We start from the raw sequence: 20667 nt of genomic DNA on the forward strand, positions 1-20667 counted from the left end.
TGATCGAGGAAGGTGCGAAATAAACCACCTAGATAACAAAGGTATGCAACACATGAGAGTCCCTTGCCTCTTCATAGTACAAGCGTGAAGGGAATGCAAAATGTCTCCAAGCAAGGTAGGCACAGGGTTATGAGTGAGAAATATCTTAATAGCATTCATATCTATGAATTGGTTTGGGTTAGGAAATAACACCAAACCATAGATTAGTAATGCTAAAACATCTTCGAAAGCATGGACGTTCATATCTTTTAAGAATTTTCGGGCCTTATTTATCAGAAACTTGGCAAGTAAACCCTTAACTCCACTTCTTGTTACCCAGTTGGTTTCAATGTCTGACTTTGTCATGTGTAAAGCTGCGGCAACTTCTTCAGACTTCAGACTCTTTTCTAAACCACCGAAAGGTATTTGATCAAGGACAGGTATCCCAAGCATCCTGGAAAACTCTTCTAATGTGGGTACCAACTGATAATCTGGGAAAGTGAAGCAATGATGTTTAGGATCGAAGAACTGGAATAGGACTCTCATCATATCTTCTTTGAAACCAGTGGTAACCAAATTGAGGAGAGAACCATGTTTCTTGATGAACTGAGCCTGATCAGGAAGCTCTGACACTAAATCCTTTAGTTGAGGAGAGATTGCCACAAAATTGATCCGGATGGTCTTCCTGGGAACCATAGCCTGTTATAGAGCAAAGTTAAATCCCTAAGTCCTTGAAATGGTTAGTACAATGCCATGATGCCATGATGTTATGATGTTATGATGTTATGATGTTAAGTAAACAACAAGCTCAAACAAGTCACACAACAATCATTCCTAGGTTTTAAGGTTTGCATGAGTTCCATAGGTAAGTACCTTCCCTACTGAAGTTTGGTTGGTTCAACCTGTCCTAGTAACCGGGTTCTAGAAGGATCTCAAATCATTGACCTTTCCTTAAGTCCACTTCAGTGCAACACCAAGTGGTTGACTAAAGCTTCCCTAAAGTCCAATCTCAAAGAGTGTAGTATCAAGTCTCAACCAACCCCAGTCGGAACCAAAGTCAGTTATCTCACTACTTTCTAATGGCTAGGATGAGTCAATTAGGGTTCTAAAGGTCTGGTTAATGCTTTGATGACACCACGCGAAAGCCAAATTTTTCCTCAAGTAAACATGAGGAACATCAGGACATCCAAAGTGTCACATTAACCGTAGCCATCATTTTAACCATTCCAGTATACGTCGGATAGTCGCGATGATCTCTTGCTACTTACCTAAGGTACACTAGATCCGGGTGTAGGATCTTTCACTCAAGCATAAAATACCCAAGCAATCCCTTAAAAGTAAATCAGACAATTTAAATAAGTGATATTGTTTTTAAGGTAACCTCTCTTTAAGTATCCCCAGCAGAGTCGCCAGTTCTGTCATACGGTGAACTGACTTTATGTGTTTTGCTTTGGAAAGCAAATGTCGCGGATAGCAAGAGTCGCCACCGACTTTTCTTTTATCCAATAAGGAAAGGTGGAAAAGAACAGGAAAGACCTTAATTAAATTTTGGGTTCGGGAGGTACATTATACAAAGGGAAGGTGTTAGCACCCTTTGTATCCATGGTTATCCATGGGCTCTTAATTGCTTGATCACTTATGTTTGTCTGGAAAAAGTGGTTGTGAATTGCTTAAAAAATGTTTTGAAAAGAGAGTTTAACTTTGTAATGATTCTTGTACAAATGTATACAAAGTATTTATCTCGTTTAATTTTGAAAGCGGTTTAGAAAAATATAACTTGGCAATGATTCTAGTACGAATGTATACCAAGTGGTGATTTTCTAGTAATTGCAAAGTGTGGAGTATGAAAAATGTTTTAGGTTGTGAGCCAGCAATTAAGAGTTATGCCTACCCGAGGTCTTTATGGGCATTTCCTATCCTTATGAGGGAAAAATTGTCCTTACTATTGAGGAGTAAGTAGTTTTATCCCTTGGATGTAAAAGGGTCATCGTAGGATCATCGATTGGTCATTAAAGGCAACATTTGCAAGGATACCTTAGCATTCGAAGGGACGATCATCATTTAACCGTAGGCTACAACGAAGGGTCATCGAGGGACAAAATCATGTATTCGAAGGCAACATCCGAGGGACTATGATTAATCTTATAGGGACATGATGATTTAACCGAAGGGTCTTTGCTAAGTGTATCCCCACGTTCGCGGGACATGACCATAATACCGTAATATCGTAAGGCAACGAAGAGAGGTCTAAGATCACATATTCAAAGGCAATATTTTACAATCAATTAGGTAATTAGGGTGAATCCCCACATTGTAATCAATCAGGTAATTAGGATGAGTCTCCACATTAAAACTAATTAGGTAGTTAGGATGAATCTCCACATTAAAATCAATTAGGTAATTAGGATGAATCTCCACAAGGGTATCCCACAAATAAAGTGGAATACCTTAGTCAGCTACCTTTGCCGGGAATATGTGAACCCTTACAAAATTCAGCAAACAGGTCAGAATACCGAATCAGGGTGCAATCGAGAGTTGCACCACAAAAGAAACATAGCAGTAGGCAAAATAACGCATGGTTAGGATAAAACAGATCAGAACAGAAAAAAAACAGCTACTGTCACGTTCGCTCCTGCCTCGCCTAGCGAAGGCTTAGCGAATGCTCGCTACATGCTCGCTTAGCGATGTGCTAGCGAGCGGCTGTGGGTTCTGGTTTTAATGGCAGTACAATTCCAGAAAGTTCCACACCCTATGGCATCCATCACAGAAATTTCATGGTTAAACGTTCAAGACATTCACACATACTTAAATTCACATGCGAAACTTAAGATATTTTTATAAATTCAATCATAATGCCACATGCCTATTAAGAACATAAAGCGGTAATAGTAATGCAAACCTGTTTGCAATTGAATTGCAACCTTGAATGGGCAAGTCGGATTGGGTTGGGCGGATATAACCTTGGTGCAGATGAGTTTCCTTCAGGGTTTCCTTTAGGGTTGCTCTGAATTCTCTGGGTTAGCCTCCAGGGTTTGTTGTGCCTTCTTTCTATCTCCGGTTTTGTTCCCTTTTCGTTCTCCCTTTTCCTGACTGAAGTTGTGGTATTTATAATGCTCTTTTTATGACCTAATGGGCTCAGAATGAAGCCCAGAATTTTCTGGTATTCGCAAGCTTCGCTAGGCGAGTGGCGTAGCGAAGGGTTCGCTAGGCGAAGGAATTGCTCGCCTAGCGAGCAAACCAGTTTAGGCCATTTTCTGGATTTTGTCATCCGTGTGCTGGGTCCTTGTTCTTTTAAGATCAATGCCTTAAAAAATAAGTTGGAGTGCCTTAGAAATGCCTTGTAATATTAACGGGCAAATTTTGGGGTATGACAATATCCATGAGAGAATCTTTGCCATTATCTGAGATGATATTATTTATTATTTTTCCAAATTGAGTATGAGTCAAGTTGATGAATTGTATGACCAATGGTCTTGTCTCAGATTTTTTCTTCATGAGAAAAACCCAAGTATGTCTTGTGAAGTCATCTATAATGGTTAGAAAATAAGGTTGTCCATGGAAAATGAGGGTGTAAATAACCTCAAATGTCCATGTGAATTAGTTCAAAAGAAGATGAAGTTTCAATATTACTCAAAGGAAAAGAAAGGTTTGTTTGCTTGGCATAATGACAACAATCACATATAGATTTAAGAGGATCGCAAACAACAGAAAATCTTTGTTGAATACTTTTGACTATATTGTGAGATGGATGACCAAGTCTATGATGCCAAAGACTAAACCTATTTTGAGCATCAGAATTACATGGATTCATATTTACATTAGAATTAAAGGAAAAAGCTAAAGTAGATTATTGGCATAAATGTACAAGTTATTGCGAACATTAGCAAGCCCAATCAACTTCAATGAAGGTTGTTCCTCATTAATACAAGACCAATGATAAAAAAATGTGATGACATTTATTATTATATGATAATTGGTATGCATAAATGATATTGTAATTGAATGTCAGTTCAAAAAGAACAATGTATAAAGTTAAATGATAACTCAATTTAATAGTTCCTGATATTGTTGATGATATATGAGATCCATTAGGTAGTTTGATGATAATAGGTAAGATAATGTGATGAGAATAAAAGAGTTTAAGAGAGCAATAAATATGGTCAGTGGCTCATATACCAATAATCCAGTTATGGTTTAAAAAACTACATGTGATATGGATTTAGGGGTGAATCAAATTTGAAGATGATGCATTGATAATGTGAGAATTAGAATAAGGCGAAGACTCAATTTTGTTGATCAAGGCTATGAGATTGTGGTACATCTCAGGAGGGATGTCCACTTTGTTGGGATATTTGATCAGCATGATTTGCAGTGGGAAATTGAACCTCGTCACTTCGATCAACATTATTGGATGAACTAACATTATCTTTGAATTTGAAGCCCAGTGGAAATCCATGTTTGAAGTTGCAAGAATCAAGGGTGTGCCTAGTTTTACCATAGAATGAACAAACATCGTAGTTGGATGAAGATTTACCTTGAAAATTTGGTTTACCTCAAACTTTGCCTTGTTTGTGCAAAAATCGACCATTAGCTGAAGATGTGTTGGTGTTTTCCATGAGAATCTTGGAAGATTTATAGGGAATAGAAAATGATAATTGGCATTTTTGTTGCAAGATGGACGAGAAAACCTTGGTGACATCAGAGAGAGGTTCAATCATGAGAATCTGTGATTTGACAGGGTTGAATTCATCATTCATACTTTTCAAAAATCAAACCACATACTTGTTTACCAGTGATTTCTGATAAACAACCGCTAGTCTTCCAAATTTATATATTTTTGGTAACTTACAGGATCGACTAAATTGATCCTAGGACATGTGTCTCAAGAACTATTATTACGGTGATTTGACTCATGGTTAAGTTTGTTTATGGTTTATGGATAACGAAAAGTGTTTTGACAACAATTCTAAACGACACTTATGACTTTATGAATAAAGTAAATGACGGTCACTTTGTAGTAAAAGGTTTTTTAAAGATAACGAAAATACTTGGAAAGGGTAAAGATAAGTGACTCGAAGTAAATGCTTTAAGTTTTGAGAAAGTACTGGAAATGAAGACTTGGCGAAATGTAAATGCAAAAGTAAAAATGATGATAAAATACTGAAAATAAGGGCAATTCGACAAAATAAAAGGCACTGAATAACTTTAATTTAAATGACTTGCATGAAATAGATAACATGAACGAAACTTATGGTGTTCTTCATACATACATTTTCAGCGTAAAACTCTTTTCTCTCGCTCTGGTACTTCAAGTATATTTTATGAATTTCTGTATATCTGTTTGAACACCCCTTGAAATCTAAAACTAAGACCCCTATTTATAACAATTCGACCCTAACGGTCTCTACATAGATGACTGCCACATTCGACACTTTCAAGCGTTGCATGTCTCAGATGTTTCCACGTGTTGGTTTGACGAAACTGTTTAAATTTCAAATCTTCCCGCTTGAAGCTTCGACTCTGTCAAAACGCCTACGTCGAAGAGAGCTTTGTGGAAATCCAAAAATCTTCTAAGTCTCAGGCTTCGACCATAAAGATTTGTTCACCTAAGAAAAGAATTCAACAAACAACTTTGACACAACCATTTTTTATTTATTCTCCAAAATGCAATATTTCCAAAGAGCTTCAACTATTTGTCGAAATCTCCAGTTAACAATACTCCATGTCATATTGCTTCTTGATGGTTGTATTGTCTCCACATATACAAGTTGGAAGAACCCGAAGAGCTTCAAAATCTTCCCAAAGAGTCTTTAATTTATTAAAATATGCAGTTACAAATTTATCACATTGCCTTATAGAATAAATATGTTGCAAAAGATCTGACAAACGAAAATGATCACTCTTAGAGAATCTGTTTGTCATATCTGTCCATAGTTATGTAGCATTATCAACATAAATCGTGCTTTGAGCAATGATTGGAGAACATAATGCAGAGATCCAAGAAAACACAATGTTCTTGCATATTTTCCACATATCAAAAAGAGGATTAACTTCCTTAGGTGCGGTAAATTTGCCATTGATGAACTTAATTTTGTTCTTGCTTAAGAGAGCTCTTTTCATCGAACGACTCCAAGACTCATAATTGTTTTTTTATAATGATGGAGAAACAAGAATTGTACCATAATTTTCGACAGGATGAAGATAATAGGGGCTGGATTGGTCACGTGTTGGGTTCTTTGTGGAGTTATTGTTTGTGTTCTTATTGTTATTATCACGTGTGATAAAAGCGTCATCATGATCTACCTCCATTGTTGAAGCTCAAAAGGAGGAATGATGAAGAAGACAAAGATTATGAATTTTGTAGTTAATCACACTATTGATACCATAATACCGATACCATAATACACCAGTAGAATGACAAAGAAACTGGATATTAGGCTTAGCCTTTCATTGAATGAAAATAATATATATATATATATATATATATATATATATATATATATATATATATATATATATATATATATATATATATATATATATATATATATATATAAAAGTTATTTGTGACTAAAGAAACAAACTAACAAACTAATACTCTAACTAACTAACATAATAAAAAGTTATATAGTTTAATAAATGGTGAAGAAAGTGACTAACAAAATCTAGCTCTTAAAATGCTATGTTTAATATTTATCAAATTGTATATCTAAGCTTATATTTGGTCTGACGGTAGTTTGAACATTGTCGTATGTCTAGTGAAAAGTTTGGATTTCCAACTTCAACAAATCACTATCAAAAGAACATTGGAATACGATAAAAACAAATCTGAGCGTAGAGCTAAACACCCAATAAATCTTTTATTGATATTTTATCATTGTTACTAATTTCATGACAACAGAGATAAACTCAATGAATAATTTGAGATTCTCTTACATCAGTTACATGTGACTCTGTGTGAAGAATTTCTAAGAATTGTTAGATAAAATGATATAATTATATCTCTAAATAATGTTTCAAAAATGTATAAAATATATATTTTTTAAAATAAAAGACGTAAGAGCTTTATTCTTTAGTTTTTGAGAAAATGTAGTATATATTGTCAATTAATAAGAGATATATATTCTATCAAATCATCCTTTTATTTTTAAAATATTAATATAAATTAGCAAGTTTAAACATTTTGATTGAATAGTTATGTAAAATTGTCATACTACCTTTAAATTTTTAATTTTTATAATTATTTTAATGAGAAAAATGAATATTTACACTACCAAAAGAGACTTATATCCCATATTAAAATCTATTAAATAATTATACAAAATTATTTTAGACCAACAATTACACTTCCTTTAATCTCTATTTTAAACATATTTATTATTTTAATTAAATCAAAATTGATTTTAATTAAACAGTCCGAAAGACTTGGTACGAAATCCAGATCCCAATTTCTAGTATTTGACAACGTGTCATATCCTTATTGGACAAACATTTTCCTCACAAAAAGATAAATTTCATGAAGTCAATCTCTTCTAAACATTCTCCATTTTCCTCTCTTTCATGTTCCTTACCCCCTAAGTTCCTTACACCAATCACTACTACCACAAATTCGGTTCAACTATTAACCATTTCAGATCCAATTCTGTTTCTCCATTGAATTAGGGTTTTTACATCATAGAACAAAAATGGACGATGTAAAAGACAAGATGAAAGGTTTCATCAAGAAAGTCAATAACCCTTTCTCATCTTCATCCTCTGGAAAATTCAAAGGCCAAGGTAGAGTTCTTGGCTCTTCTTCATCTTCCTCATCATCATCTACACCGGTTAATTCCATTTCTACCCCTCGCCCCTCTCCTTCTCAGAATTCCAATCCTATTTCAAAACCCAAACCCGAACCCAAACCCAAACCCGAACCCACTCTACCGATTACCTCAGCTTCTGATGATAGCAAGATTGAAAAAGCTCGTAAGCATGGAGATAGATTTGATCCGTTTGATTCTTTGGTCACTTCATCTCAGAGATCTCGAAATGGATATTCAGTTAATGTATATGAATGTCCTATTTGTAAAACTCCGTTTAGGTCTGAAGACGAGGTTTCTGAACATGTTGAAAGTTGTTTGAGTAATTCAGTTAGAAATGATGATGATGGAAGATTGGTGGAGAGTGAAGTTGTTGTTGAGAGTAATACTGAATTGGAGATTTGTGTTGGGAGTTATGTTTCGGGGAATCCGTCGGAAGGATCGGTCGATATTGTTTTGAAGTTGTTGAAGAATATTGTTAAGGAGCCTGAGAATGTTAAGTTTAGGAAGATTAGGCTGAGTAATCCCAAGATTAAGGAAGCTGTTGTTGATGTTAGTGGTGGGGTTGAGTTGTTGAGCTTTTTGGGTTTTGGACTTAAGGAGGAGAATGGAGAGACATGGGGTTTGATGGAGGTTCCTAATGAGGAGAAGATAGATTTGATCAAGAAAGCAATTGTGTTGTTGGAACCACAATTGGTAAAGGATCCTCCAAAGAAAGATAGTTTAGTGTCTACAACTTCTGTTGAGAAAGTAGCCGATGTTGAACCGAAAAAGATCGACAGACAGGTAAATGTCATATTCATAATATTTCTGGTATTTGCTTCTTGCAATGTGTGTTTTTGTTATGCATTCGAGTATTCTACATGTGTTTTGTTTGTTCTTGTAGAGAACTTGTGTGGTTTTGGAATTGATATTCTAGCTAGAAAAACACTAGTACTTGTAAAGATGTAGTTAAATTGTTGAATACCTAGAATGACACTGTCTAGTTTTAATTTTAGTAGCATGCAATGGATAACAAAATAATGCACTATGTGTACTATCTGAACAATTGAGCTATGAAAATGATTGAGAGCATGCAACATAATTAGCTAATCTATCCTATTTAGTTTAGCGTATAACTGTAGTTTTATCATTATTTTAAGCGAGGCCTTAGAATATCTGGTTTAGACTAACTTCTATCCTTGATTTTTTTTCTTTTGAATGCGAAATTAAAAAAGAAAAATGAAGTCCAAGTTCTTTTGCATAGACATACTGAAAATTTGTGATGGACTTGGTCACTACTTTTCCACAGCTTGAGACTAGGGCTAGAACATTTGGCTTTAATTTGTGTGTATTAGCAAAGGGGAACAGTATGCCTTGGGTTGTTTGGGGTAGTAGTTATCGCATAAAAGTAGAAAAGAATTACAATAAAACATACATTCAAACAAGGATATACTTTGTTAATAGATGACATATAAATCCGTGATAGAAATTGTTATAGAAACTGTTATGAAAATACAAATTAATAATAATATTAGAATTGTTCCCTAGAAATTTGAGAACCTTGAGTCTCTTCCTTCGAAGAATCCGAGAGTTTGATCTCTCCCAATCAATGCCATGCTAATAACGTAGCTGCTGCTTGGAACATAATAGCTGCTGGCTGTTACCCAATAACATAATAGCTGCTGGCTGCTTCCTAATAAAATAATTAACTGCCGCATACCCTTTGTGATACACTTGCTTTATGTTGTTCAGATTTGTGCACACACAAAGTTGCATAGGGCACTTCCTACCAAGCCTCGAGACCTTGGTTCTCTCCCACCCAAATAACCATTCACTAACTTCTTTATAACCTACTATGCTCTGCTCTTTGCCTATTTACTCTTACTAACACCACACACAGTTGACAGACTGTTAGATCTCTTATTTAAATGTGTATAAGAAGAAAGGGCAAAACTGATTATATCAGTTATAGTAAATTTACTGCTAGTTATGAGACAATTACTTTATGGGATAGTGACTGCTAGTTATGGGGTGTCACTGCTGTGACCAGCAATTAATTATGCATGTCATTGGGTTTCTCATTAGTTTGACACGTCATACTTTTGTCAATGTTGTTAATAGATGCTATATCATAGCGGAATATGAACAAATTGTTGCTATATATGATGCGCTATTGTCAAATAGTGGCGCTATAACACTTGTGTAGTGCTATTTGATCCAACTGCTATTTTTTAGGATTGGCAAAATTGATATTTCAAATAAGAAGTTAACTCATTCTTTTGATTGAATATGTATATCTTCTGATTTAAAAATACCACATACAGGTCAAGGTCTTCTTTGCTGTCTCTGAAAGCGTTGCAGCTAAAATTGAGCTACCAGATTCCTTCTACAAACGATCAGTTGATGAAGTGAGAAGAGATGCTGAATCAAGGAGAAAAAAGTTTGAAGAGTCTCAGCTTTTAATCCCCAAGTCCCTTAAAGAAAAACAAGCTAAAGCTGCGAAGAGGCGATACACAAGAACTATCATTAGGGTTCAGTTTCCAGATGGAATTGTACTTCAAGGTGTATTTGCTCCGTGGGAACCAACTACTGCTTTGTATGAGGTATGTCCTTTGCTATTTGGTTTTAAGGAACTTTTCGAAAAATAGTTCAGATGAGTTTTTCTGATCATGTAATAAATCTTTGATAAAAGTTCTTGTTTTCCATGTTGATAATGCAGTTTGTCAGCTCTGCATTAAAAGAACAAGGTTTGGAATTCGAGTTAATGCATCCTGTAGTTGTTCAACGGCGAGTTATCCCATGTTTTCCAAAAGCCGGGCAAAAAGCCAAAACAATAGAGGAAGAAGACTTGGTACCTTCTGCTCTAATCAAGTTCAAGCCCCTAGAAACAGATTCTGTTGTTTTCACTAGTCTCAGAAATGAATTGCTTGAAATCAGTGAACCACTTGTAAATGGTTAAGCATTTCTCTTCTGTATAAACCATATTGATTTCTTTCCTTACTTTTCATAATCATCTTTTTTCTCCTTTAATGGTGGGGATATAGATACATTTTTGTTGTACTCACTTTCATTCATAATTGTGACAAACAATCTTATAGTTAGAGACATCTTTAGCCATCAAAAATTTACTGGAAAGCTTTCATATATAATACCTCAGTCAATGACAAAGTAAATTCATGAACGTAAACACAATGATCAACAATAATTTTCTTTAGCCGTAAACTTGAAACAAATTACAGTAACTGAAAATAACTTGGCATGATGATATAGTAAGGTTCATCATCATGAGTCAGTTTTTCATTATAGCTCATCAGTGTATGTATATCCATGAGAATTTTCATCACAAACTCTACACATTAATGAAGAGTCTGTAGAAGTACACCACCAATTTGTGTGCTGCTTACAATATGGTTTGTTACAGCAACTGCATTTAGGAACCTTTAACCAACATTCAAGGCACATGATATCTCCACAAGCACACTCTTCAGGTTCTTCTGATCCAACACATCCACCACAGTTTTCACACCTCGAAATACAAAATACGCACCCTCTACATTCCTTCATCTTGCAGTCCACTTTTGGGCAGTCATATACCATCTTCACTTCAGTGCACTTAGGACATATCTCCAAATCGATAATCCGATGATTTTCTCGACACTCGAACGCTGAAACGCTGCTGCGATTATGATAGTAGATAGGTTGCTGCATTTGCATGTTTTTTAATGAAAGGTTTTCTCTAAGCTTTGAAGTAAGGATGTCAAGATGCTCCTTCTGTAGATTGTAGATTCCATTTATACTCAAGGTGGTTAAGCAATTGTTTCTTTGGCACAATGTTTCTACAGCTTTTAGAACACCTTCAGGGGTTATGCTAGTGCATGCTGGTATATGAAGCTACACATCAAATTAAACCACAAATGAGACAACATCCTATATAAAAAAACACGGGATTTGGATATTGTTACCTCTTTAATGAAAGGGTTTTGTTCAATGACCCTTTGTAGTCCTTGATTAGTGATGTGGATACAGTTCATGAGAGCAAGTTTTTGAAGCCTACCATTGGATTTGGATGTGATTTTCAACAGAGTCTCGTTGGTGAGTCGATAATTGAGAGGCGTTTCGATAATAATACGAAGCCATGGCAATACATCATTGTTAACTGCATCCCTTAGTGATGTGCAAACAAGAGACATGGTTAAAACCTCGTACACTCGAAGGTATGGTATGACCAGAAACATGGCATGGTGAGGAGGAGGAGCATGGTCTTGTTCTACTACCTGAGCTATGGTGGCCATGTTAGAGGAGAAAGTTGTTTGATCATATCATAGGATTGTTTTGAAGATAAGAATGTATAGGACGTGAGTTTAGTGTAGGAGGGACATACGAGTGACACGTTAGACATTTAGATAGTGAACATATGGTTGAGAATAATGCACGTATGTATGACATATGTCAGACTTTTCCCTTCCTCTCCCTCTCTTCATATAGCAGCGATCAATCTGATATAAAAACTTTGATTATGTAATAACAAAATGTTTTAAATGATTTTGACGGTTAATGAGATCGGATTGTTTAAATTCAATAAAAATATTAGAGTAATAAACAATCAATTTTGAGTTGCATAATATTTTGTTGTTGATGATTGAAACTATTATGTAATCAAAATTGATCGTTTGATCGATAAATGAGGAAGTAGAACTACTTAAGGTGATTCTGATCTTTGATCTTCTAATGCAGTGGAGAAGAAGATTGATTTGTAAAATTAATACTTTAACGTTAAAAGGGATAAGAGAGTGAAAAATGATGCTTAAATGGATTATGTAGCTCTAATTTAGAGCGTGTTTGTTTCAGATTTTAAGAAAAAATAGTTTTTTTTTGGTATTTTAGAAAACCGTGTTTCAAAATATTAAAAAAAAATTATATTCATCTTTTTAAAATCGAAAGACTAATTTTGATATCCTATAATATAGACTTACATTATTAAAGATCAAAACATATTTTAAATCACAACTTTCTCAAAAAATTGTATCTCAAATCGGCTTTACATGCAGTATCATAATAAACCTTACTAATGAACCTTCGTCACTTTACATGTAGTGTCATAATGAATCTTACTAGGTGCATGGAGAAATCGGCTTAACTGATGTATCACAAAAGCAATGTTGAGTCGTGTAGTGGTTAAGTATAGAAGTTTTCCTACAAGCCTTCTATGGTAAGCAATGTCTTCAAACAAATTTGAAGAGTCTCGATGTAACTTTTTTGAAGGATCAAGAGGTGACTTAATAGGTTTGACTCCAAGGAGACATGCGTCATAAATCAGGTCAAGATAATATTTTCTTTGGCAGATTGTAATCCCTAGTTTGGAATAAGCAACTTCAATGCCAAGAAAATATTTCATTTGGCCAAGATCTTTGATTTTGAATTGATCATTCAAAATTTGCTTGATTACTTCAAATTCATCAAAGGAATTACCTGCAATGATCACATCATCTACATAAACCAAAATAACTGTGAAAGAGGAATCTTTGATGAGTGTGAACAATGAATGGTCAAAAGTATATTGCTTTAACCATTGACTCAGTAAAACTCCAGTTAACTTCTCATACCACTTCCTACTTGCTTGTTTCAAGCCATAAAGAGACTTGAGAAGTTTGCATACTTGATTAGGCTTATGGATTTAAACACTTTGAGGAACTGTCATGTAAACTTCTTCTTGTAAATCACCATGCAAAAAAGCATTATTTACATTTAGTTGATGTAAATGCCATGACATGACTGCTTCTACTACAAGAAGTGTCTTCACAGTTGTGATCTTGGCTACAGGAGAATTTTTTTCAAAAAAACCAATGCCATCCACTTGATTGTAACCCTTGGCTACCGATCTTACTTTATATCTTTCAAATGTTTTGTATGATTTATTTTTTATCTTGTAGATCCATGATGCGATCTTGAAATGTTAGCATATGAATGATAATGAGATATAAGGTAAAGGATATAAGGTGAATGATACTGATATATAATGATATATAAGAATGATAATCAGATATATGGTGTAACATGAAATCAATGAAAGATTACATATGTAGTCTTTTAAATGGCTTGGTTGGTGTTTGGTTCTTTTTGATTTTCTGATATTTTGGTCAGGATTGATACAAGATTCAGCATGAACAATATCATAAGAGTCAATGGAAGATTGTATAGGTTCATCACTTTTGGGGTTTGATGTTGTTGTGTCAATGTCTATGTTTGGTGAATGTTGATTAGATTAATTAGGTCCAGGTTCAGTTTCAATGTTAGTTGAGATGTCAAGAGTGGATGAAACATGGGTTGAATGGTAATTGCAAGTGAATGATGGATTAAAATTATGATAGGGTAAGACATGTTCATGATAGGTGACATGTCTAGAGATGAAAATGGTTTTGGTATTGAGATCAATTAGGACTACCTCTTTGACACCTACTTGTGTCATAAGTAAACAAATTTCCTTGCTCTTGAGTCAAGTTTTCTTCTATGCTTTTGAATGGTTGAAGCATAGCATAAACAACCAAACATTTTGATATCATTAAGGATAGGAAGAGTATTAGATCTATGAAAATATGGTGACCGATTTTGTAGCACAGGGCTAGGGAATTAATGATGTAAGTTACTTGCAACATAGCATAAGACAAATACTACTTAGAGAGTTTTGATTGAAATAGAAGAGCTCTAGCAACATTCAATACATGTTGGTGTTTTCTCTCAAAACGACCATTTTGTTGAGGAGGCTCAACACAACTAGTTTAATATTCAATTCTTTTTAAGGCATAAAAAAAGGCATTAAGAACTCAAGTTAATTGTCACTCCTAACTACTTTGACAGGGTTATGTATTGAGTTTCAATCATGATAAGAAGGTTTTGTACATGGGTGCATATTTCATATTTGTATTTAGACAAAATGATCCAAGTAAATCTACTATGTTGATCTTAAGCAGTCATGAAATGTCGATGACTTTTCAGTTTTTTTTTTGAACTTAATGAAAATTTCAAATTTCTATGTTTAGCATATGGACATATGTCACATACATAGTTATGATCAACATTTACATAAGGAAAAATGTGATGCAGACTCAATAATCTAGAGTTGGAGAGGTGTCCCAATCTAAAATTCCAAAGGATTTCCTTTGGGATAATTGTGGATGAATTGACATGTGAAAATGTAGCAACAATTGAGGTTGGTTTAGCTTGTGTGGTGAGGTAATACAATCCTTCAATGAGCTCAACCAAATCAATCATCTTCAGGGTATTCTTATCCTGTATCACACATTTATCATGATCAAATATAACATTGCAATCATTTTGAAGGCATAATTTTGGGACAAATAACAAATTTTCAAGTTGAAATCTGCTTAAAATAGAACATCTGACATACTTTGCTAAAAACACATAGTTCTAACATACTTTGCTAAAGACACATGACCATTAGACATTTTGTCATGAATGAAAATAATTTGTTTGTATTGTGTAAATAATTCAGAGAAGAGAAAATATGATCACTTGCACCAAAATCTACTATATAAGATCCTAATGAAGTTTGATTCAAGGAGTGAGTCATTTGAGTAATACTTGAAGTGATGTGGTTGCTAGTATGATTAACAACATTCACCTTGCTAGAATTATGAAACAAATTTACCAACTATGCATATTGATCTTAGGTAAAACTATAAGAGTCATTCTCTTTTGTGCTATTGGAGTCATCAACATCATCTATAACATCAGCATTTTCAAGGAAAATATTGTTAATTGAATAAGATTTACCATAATTGGGAGGAAAACCATGTTTCTTATAGCAAGTGTCAATTTTATGGCAAACTCTACCATAATGTGAACATTCTTTACTTTTGTATCTGAGGCCAAATGAAGAGGGAAATCCACCAGAGCCATGACCTTTTCCTTGAAATTTTCTAGTATCACTAGCATTAACAAGGACCTTGGATTCATCAATGTGTAAGGCATTGTGTTGTCTTTCTTGTTGAAGCACCATAGAAAAGGTATAATTAATAGGTGGTAGAGGAATCATCAATAGAATATGAACATGTACCATATCAAATTGGTCATTGAAACCTGTCAAAAATCGAATTGAACGTGTGATATCATGATGGTGTCTACCATTGCTGACACCAGTAGCACAAACACAACGATGTGGACAAGCACAAACATTTGTGGTTAACTGAGATTTAAGTTCTTCCCCTAAATTCTTGAGAGTTGTAAAAAAAAATCATAAATGGATTTGGATTCTTGTTTCAAACTGAAAATTTCGCATTGGAGCTCGTAGATTCTCTTAAGAGAAGCGTTCTTTGAACTCGAGCCATACATCAATGGCATTATCAAGGAACAATGTGCTTTGAGCAATGGAATCTTCAACTGAATTCATGATCTAAGAATGGACAAGCATATTGCAATGACTTTGTACTCTGACGTTAGGATCGAATTCAATGGGGATTGCTTTTTTTCATTACTAGAAAAAACACATTTAACATCGAACGCGAAATGCATTTAATCTCGGCTACATAGGCGAGGTAACGAAGGGCGTCATGAAAAGTGCACACTTTACCTCTCGGTTTTAAAATAACTGATAGGTATGTGAAAATGTCATGGGTTCGATCCCCAGGGAGATCTTTTTGGAATTCTGAAATGGCGAAAACACATGTCCCATCGGTTTTGTATTTTCACCGACGGATATACCGCATTTTCACCTTGGTTATTTAATAAAACCGATGGATAAAACAATTTTGAGTTTATTAAATCTAATATGAATTGTTTATTTTACTAAACCCTATATTGAACATACAACTTCTCAAAATTGGTTAAGAAAATAATTATATGAACAATTGTGTTATATTTGAAGAAAAACTTACATTGATTAATGATTTTGAAGCATCATGCAACTCATCATTCATCTCACGCTGTTTTATGGTTAAAATCTCTCCAATGTTTCAAGTTCTTTATTCAACACTTCCTTTTCTACTAATTCATTCTTGAAAGCATAAAATTCGATGTTTTGAAAAATGAACAAATATGGAAGAAAGTTGAACGAAAACTAGAAGTATTGAAGAGATTTTAACGATAAAACAACATGAGATGAATGATGAGTTGTAGAATGCTAGAAAATCATTAATTAGTGTAAGATAAGTTTTAGATAAAACATAATTTTGCATATGATTATTTCCAAAATTAATTTACTAGGTTATATGTTAAAAGAAGGATTAGTGAAACAAACAATTGACATTAGATATAATAAACTCAACTCGAAGGAATAAGATGAGAGTTGCACAACGAATCACAAAAAACATAAACTCAATATCAATATCAATCTAAAACTCAAACTCAATAACAACAACTAAACTACACCATATAGATTTTCATAACTTTGGGTAGTAGAACAACTAAACAACAACAACTCAAAAGCAACAACTTACATTAAACAACAACTCAAAAAAACAACCTCTTAACGAAACTACAACAACATCATCAATAATCTCTTAACCAAAAAATCCCATTATTGTCAGGAAGATTTTTTCCACGAAATCAAGAAATTGTGTCACTTCATTCTCATACTCTTTACTTAATCTATTGACTTTCATCTAACTACGATCCATAATCACATAAAGCTTCTGAAAAAAACATAGTACAGAACCAACAAAAATAAAGCTTCTCAACAACAATAACAACAACAATAACAAGAACAACAATAATGGACCAAAGCAACACCAATAACAACAACAACAATAACATATCCAAGAATAATGGTGAGAGAGTTTTTTGGTTCGCTAGGGCTCATTGAAGAATATGTGTTTTTTCGTTGGCTGGAGAAGAAGTGTTCTTTCGCTAGGGCTCAAGAAGTGAATGATGTAGATACTGAGTGAATAAAAAAATATAAAGAGAATAACAAGAACAACAGTAATGGAGAATAACAAGAACAAACAGTAATGAACCAAAGAAACAACAAGAACAACAACAACAATAATAACAAACCAGAGAATAATGGTGAGAGAGTTTTTTGGTTCGCTAGGACTCCTTAGAGAATAAGTGTTCTTTTGTTGGCTGAAGAAAAAGTATTCTTTCGCTAGAGCTCGAGAAGTGAACTAGGTAGACACCGAGGGAATAAAAAATATAAAGATAATAACAAGAGCAACAGTAATGGAGAATAACAAGAACAACGATAATAGACTAAAGCAACAACAAGAAGAAGAACAACAATAATAACATACCAGAGAATAATGATGAACGGGTTTTTTGGTTCGCTAGGGCTCCTTGGAGAATAAGTGTTCTTTCGTTGGCGGGAGAAGAAGTGTTCGCTAGGGCTCGAAAAGTGAATGAGGTAGACATCGAAGGAATAAAAAATATAAAGAGAATAACAAGAACAATAGTAATGGAGAATAACAAGAACAACAATAATGAACCAAAGCAATAACAAAAAGCAACAAAAACAATAATAACATACCAGAGAATAATGGTGAGAGAGTTTTTTTGGTTTGCTAGGGCTGCTTGGAGAATAAATATTTTCGTTGGCTGGAGAAGAAGTGTTTTTATTTCGCTAGGGCTCGAGAAGTGAATGAGGTAGACACTGAGTGAATAAAAAATATAAAGAGTATTTATCGTTGTTATACTGAAAACCGAGGTAACATATCCAACGTAAAATCTATAAAAAATAAAGGCGCATTTTTGATTTAAAAAAGAATACAAAATTAGAGAGTATTCATCTCGGTTTTAATGAAAACCGAGATAACATATCTGACGTAAAATCTATAAAAATTAAAGGCGTATTTATCATAGTATATATAGACATAGAAGAATCTAACTACCTTCTACCTTGTAAGAAACTGTTATCAAGATATAATTGTAAGTTAACAACAACACTACCTACTTATAAGTTATAACAACTTGGATCAGTGACTTGTTATTCAAATAATCCGTTACCTGTGGTTAAAATTCAGTTACTTGATATGTAAGACACTATTGCAGGATGAATAAGGCACAAATTCAACAATCTGGTAGGGGAAAGCACATGGATTTATGAAACTTCAATACATTTTTTTAAATAATATTATTTTGGTTAAAGATTCTTGACATAACAATTTTTTTTAGTTATGAATATGACTCATCAAATATATAGGTATACTATTGTCAAAAAAGAAAAATCAAACATTTTAGTTATACTATTGTCAAAAAGAAAAATCAAACATATAGTTATATTATATATCATCATATTGACCTTTTTTAGTTGCAGCCAAGTTCGAAGGCCTTACCTTTAAAAGCATGCAACGAGTAAAAACTCTATGCTAAATTATAGACATAAAATAAGAGGAAAATATACGTGTAAGAATAAATAACAAAACAATTGACTACTTCTAGATGAATATAGATCATACAATACTTTCTTTATATTAATTAAATAGCCAATTACACAAAATTAAAAAACAATTATTCAAATTAATCATCATAACAATTCCAGAAATGAAAATATCTCATGCTATTCAAGTATGTGAATAAGCATGCATGCATCCTAACTTCAACGAGTCATGTATTCAACTCCTGGAGCTGTTGGTGCCATGACTACTCCTCTACTTCCTTGCGCAACATTTCCATGCCACCCTAATTACCATTTTCAAATTAAATAATTAATTAGACATAGGTTCAGATAATTAAAAAGAAAAAAATTAGAAATGGTTTTGTATATAGATATACCAAGTTGCATGTCAAATCCACGGTTTTGAAGCTCACGATATTCTTGACACAACGCACATGATTCACAACACCAATGAAGTAAACAATCACAACAAGGTGTGTCTTTGAGCATGTATTGTTGTCTCATCTTGTTACGATAGATGCATGAATATAAACATCCACAACCAGTTAAACAACATATCACTGTATACAATGATCCACTTACAAGACAAGCTGCATTAATACAATCATTCAAACAATATAATTATTATTAATATATGCATAATATTATTAAATAATTAATTAATGTATATATATATAATTGTATATCTTACAAGTTGTTCCTTTGTCAACAATCTCAGCAATTCTGCCAAAAGTGATGCATGGACACCAATAAGTTATGCAACCTAAAAATGTAAAAAAATAAATTAATAATAACTATTAGAATAATGGAGTGCAATTAATAAGTTAAGTGGTAATTAGAAAATTTTAATTACAGGTTTTGCAGTCGGAGAAGCAGTCACATAGCCCCGTGGACCATTCTTGGGGGCCGGTTTTATGGTGGTGGTCGTCGTGCACCGGGATACCGGTTGCTGGTGGCGGATAAGGTGGTTGTGCATAATGTAGCTGTGAAGTTGGAGGTGGATAAGGTGGTTGTGCATAATGTAGCTGTGAAGTTGGAGGATTCATAACTATTATTATTTAGCAAGGTCAGAAATAGTGATATAGATGAAGTGGTGGAGTTTGTGTTATGTTATTATGCTAGGTATATTTATAAGCATAATGTTTGAGGAGGCTTGGAATGAATTAAGAATAGTTGTTGAATAAGACCATGTCAATATGTGTGACATTGATTGATTAATTAGTCAATTTACGTGTGCAAGTTGTTGAAGAGTTGAGACTAGTAATTTATGAATTAGTAATTAATTAAGAATGATAATAAAATAATACTAGTAGTTACGGAAATAACAAGGTAAGTTGGTTTGAAGTTTCATCGTCTTGAGAGGCTGCTGCATACGTGGAATCCGGCAGCTGAATTGAATCAAACAGCCCAAATTCGGCAGGCTGAAAATAAATATAAACAAATAAAAAGAATGTTACTTTCAATAGGAGGAATCAAGTGAAAAATACGATAGATATGAATTTGAAATGGACTTTTAAAATCTTTTTATAATCAAAGATTTACAAAAATCTTTTTGAGAGTAAT

The 20667-nt window shown here is 33.7% G+C and overlaps 3 protein-coding genes across 3 annotated transcripts; 1 reads left to right on the top strand and 2 right to left on the bottom strand.

The window, feature by feature from the left end:
• Window positions 1–7480: 7480 nt before the first annotated feature.
• Window positions 7481–10865, top strand: LOC127100442 (plant UBX domain-containing protein 2). Its single transcript, XM_051037645.1, has 3 exons — window positions 7481–8564; window positions 10085–10363; window positions 10480–10865. The coding sequence occupies exons 1-3, from the start codon at window positions 7665–7667 to the stop codon at window positions 10717–10719; spliced, it is 1419 nt and encodes a 472-aa protein (XP_050893602.1). The 5' UTR covers window positions 7481–7664; the 3' UTR covers window positions 10720–10865.
• Window positions 10866–10952: 87 nt separating this feature from the next.
• On the bottom strand, window positions 10953–12173 carry LOC127100443 (F-box protein SKIP28). The gene is made up of 2 exons (XM_051037646.1): window positions 11723–12173; window positions 10953–11651 (listed from the first exon to the last, which is right to left on the bottom strand). The coding sequence occupies exons 1-2, from the start codon at window positions 12050–12052 to the stop codon at window positions 11061–11063; spliced, it is 921 nt and encodes a 306-aa protein (XP_050893603.1). The 5' UTR covers window positions 12053–12173; the 3' UTR covers window positions 10953–11060.
• Window positions 12174–19155: 6982 nt separating this feature from the next.
• LOC127100444 (protein PLANT CADMIUM RESISTANCE 2) lies at window positions 19156–20221 on the bottom strand. The gene is made up of 4 exons (XM_051037647.1): window positions 19958–20221; window positions 19796–19867; window positions 19482–19694; window positions 19156–19388 (listed from the first exon to the last, which is right to left on the bottom strand). The coding sequence occupies exons 1-4, from the start codon at window positions 20148–20150 to the stop codon at window positions 19306–19308; spliced, it is 561 nt and encodes a 186-aa protein (XP_050893604.1). The 5' UTR covers window positions 20151–20221; the 3' UTR covers window positions 19156–19305.
• Window positions 20222–20667: the final 446 nt, after the last annotated feature.

The sequence above is a fragment of the Lathyrus oleraceus genome, chromosome 7 (assembly GCF_024323335.1).
Source record: "Lathyrus oleraceus cultivar Zhongwan6 chromosome 7, CAAS_Psat_ZW6_1.0, whole genome shotgun sequence".
NCBI classification, from domain to species: Eukaryota; Viridiplantae; Streptophyta; class Magnoliopsida; order Fabales; family Fabaceae; genus Lathyrus; species Lathyrus oleraceus.